The sequence below is a fragment of the Carlito syrichta genome, unplaced genomic scaffold, assembly GCF_000164805.1.
Source record: "Carlito syrichta isolate Samal-C Ts95f unplaced genomic scaffold, Tarsius_syrichta-2.0.1 Scaffold98169, whole genome shotgun sequence".
Taxonomy (NCBI): domain Eukaryota; kingdom Metazoa; phylum Chordata; class Mammalia; order Primates; family Tarsiidae; genus Carlito; species Carlito syrichta.
Genome location: NW_007042265.1, coordinates 29,388 through 31,616, shown reverse-complemented (window position 1 = coordinate 31,616; position 2,229 = coordinate 29,388). Strand labels below are relative to the sequence as shown.

At 63.8% G+C, this 2,229-nt stretch overlaps 1 protein-coding gene across 1 annotated transcript in view; it reads right to left on the bottom strand.

Annotated features, from left to right (window-relative positions):
- Nucleotides 1-352: 352 nt before the first annotated feature.
- LOC103265669 (potassium voltage-gated channel subfamily H member 6-like) overlaps nt 353-2,229 on the bottom strand; it is a 12,015-nt gene continuing 10,138 nt past the window's right edge. Inside the window, exon 7 of the mRNA XM_021714979.1 lies at nt 353-788. Coding sequence (XP_021570654.1) covers nt 353-788 — 436 coding nt within the window. The remainder of the gene's footprint in view (nt 789-2,229) is intronic.

The window sequence follows — 2,229 nt, the reverse complement described above, 5'->3', positions numbered from 1 at the left end:
GCTCATTTTTTGATTTATTGTAGAGATGAGGTCTCGCCAAGTTGCCCGGGCGGGTCTCAATCCCGTGGGCTCAGGCAGTCCTCTCACCTCGGCCTCCCAAGTGCCGAAATTCTTAATAGTTTCAGGGGCCCTGTGTGCTCATCTTGCTGTGGACCCTACACATGATGGAGCTGACTCGGGCCCACAGGTGGCGAGGGCTGTGGGGGCTAAACTCTGGGTGTCCCTGAGGCATGCAACTGAGACGCCCCTAGGCCGTACACATGGGGCTCACGTGCTGCATGGACAGTCACGGGGTGTCCTGTTCTAGCTCGTCCCCAAACCTGCTGGGGAGCCCAGGAGCCCCGAGGCTGGGTCACTCACAGCCGATGAGCATGACGCAGATGGAGAAGACCTTCTCGGAGTTGGTGTTGGGCGACACGTTGCCGAAGCCCACGCTGGTGAGGCTGCTGAAGGTGAAGTACAGCGCGGTGACGTACTTGTCCTGCACCGAGGGGCCCGAGGCCGGGTCGCTGTCGTTGTAGCGCTTGCCGAGCTGCTCACCCAGGCTGTCCAGCCAGCCGATCTTGGGCTCCAGGTAGGGCCGCTCCACGTTGCCGATGGCGTACCAGATGCAGGCCAGCCAGTGTGCGATGAGCGCAAAGGTGCACATGAGCAGGAAGAGCACGGCCGCCCCGTACTCCGAGTAGCGGTCCAGCTTCCGTGCCACGCGCACCAGTCGCAGCAGCCGTGCGGTCTTCAGCAGCCCGATCAGGGTGGTGGTCTGGAGGGGCGGGGAAAGGGCCGTGGGGCTGCGGGGAAGCCCGGACAGGCCCGCACTTGCTCACTCATGCGTGCGGTCACAGGGTCACGCAACAGACACAGACGGAGAACTGGCTCAGGCCGGGCACTCAGCGGTGGGGCCGCAAGGAGCTCGGCCTAAAGCTCACAATGGGGTGTTCTGGTCCTCGGACAGAAGTCCAGCAGGAGTACAGAGGAACGGGAGGTCAAGTCTGCAAGGGTGGGTCAGGGAGGCTGCACAGGGGAGGTTGCCCGTGAGCTGAGCCTTGAGACAGAGGCGGGGTCCCAGGCAGACAGGAGGAGAGAAAAAGGCACGCCTGGCTCAGGGAGCAGCCAGAACAGAGGCCTGGAGGTGTGACGTGTGGTCCACGCAGGATACCATGCGCGGCACTGCAGCCTGGGGCATGGGAGACGGCAGGGCTGTGAGGATGGCCCGGTAAGGGGAAGGCGGCTGGGGCTGCTCTGCGAGGGTGGCTTTTACTCTGTGGACCCTGGGGAGCCATGGAAGGTTCTGGGGGAGTGACATGGTCAGTGATCTGCAGTTCCCTCTGGCTGCTCTGGCTGAGGCTGGCAGGGTGTAGGGCTGGCCATGGAGTCCCGGTGGGGGCAGTGGGGTGGGGGGGTATGGCCCTACTGGGACTTGGGAGCAGAGGAGCCCTGCTGGATCCTCCCTGCTGGACACCCCCTGCCGGACACCCCTTGCTGGACAGGGCTGTGGGAAGGAGGACAGCTGAAGCACAGAAGGCAGAGGTTATTTTTGGCGGAGAGGTAGGGTCTCGCTCTGTCACCCAGGCTGGAGTGCAGTGGCACGATCCTGGTTCCTAACAGCCTGGAAGCCCTGGGCTCAAGCAATCCTCCTGCCTCAGCCTCCTGAGTAGCTGGGACTACAGGTGCATGTCCACCATGCCCAGCTACTTCTTTGATCTTTTTGTAGAGACGAGGTCTCACTCTGCTTCCTAGGCTGGTCTTGAACTCCTGGGCTCAAGCGATCCTCCTGCCTCGGCCTCCCAAGGTGCTGGGATTACAGGCATGAGCCACTGTGCCCGGTCAGGAAGGCAGAGCTGCTCTCAGTGGGAAGCTGACCTTGAGGAGACGAGGCAGGAGGACAACGAGGGCCTAGAAGTGACGAGACAGCCAGGTGCTCTGGCATCACCCAAGGGGGCAGGGAGGGCACCATGGTGGGGCAGGGGGCAAGGGTTGGGCTTTGCCAGGCGCGCCGCCCGTGGCCCCCTCTCTCACTCCAGGCTGAGCGCCGTGAGAAGTTAGTGCGAGGAAGGGGCCCCAGGCGCGCCTGCCCTGAGAGGAGCAGACAGAACCTGCCGGCAGCCCGAGCCGCCCCTGCTCCGAGAGGGGGCAGAGGGCTGGCACCCCAGCCTGCACAGCCTTGGTGGTCCTTCTCCAGTGCTGGCAAGGGGCAGGTGTCCGCGGCCCATCCCTCCATGTCCTGGGCAG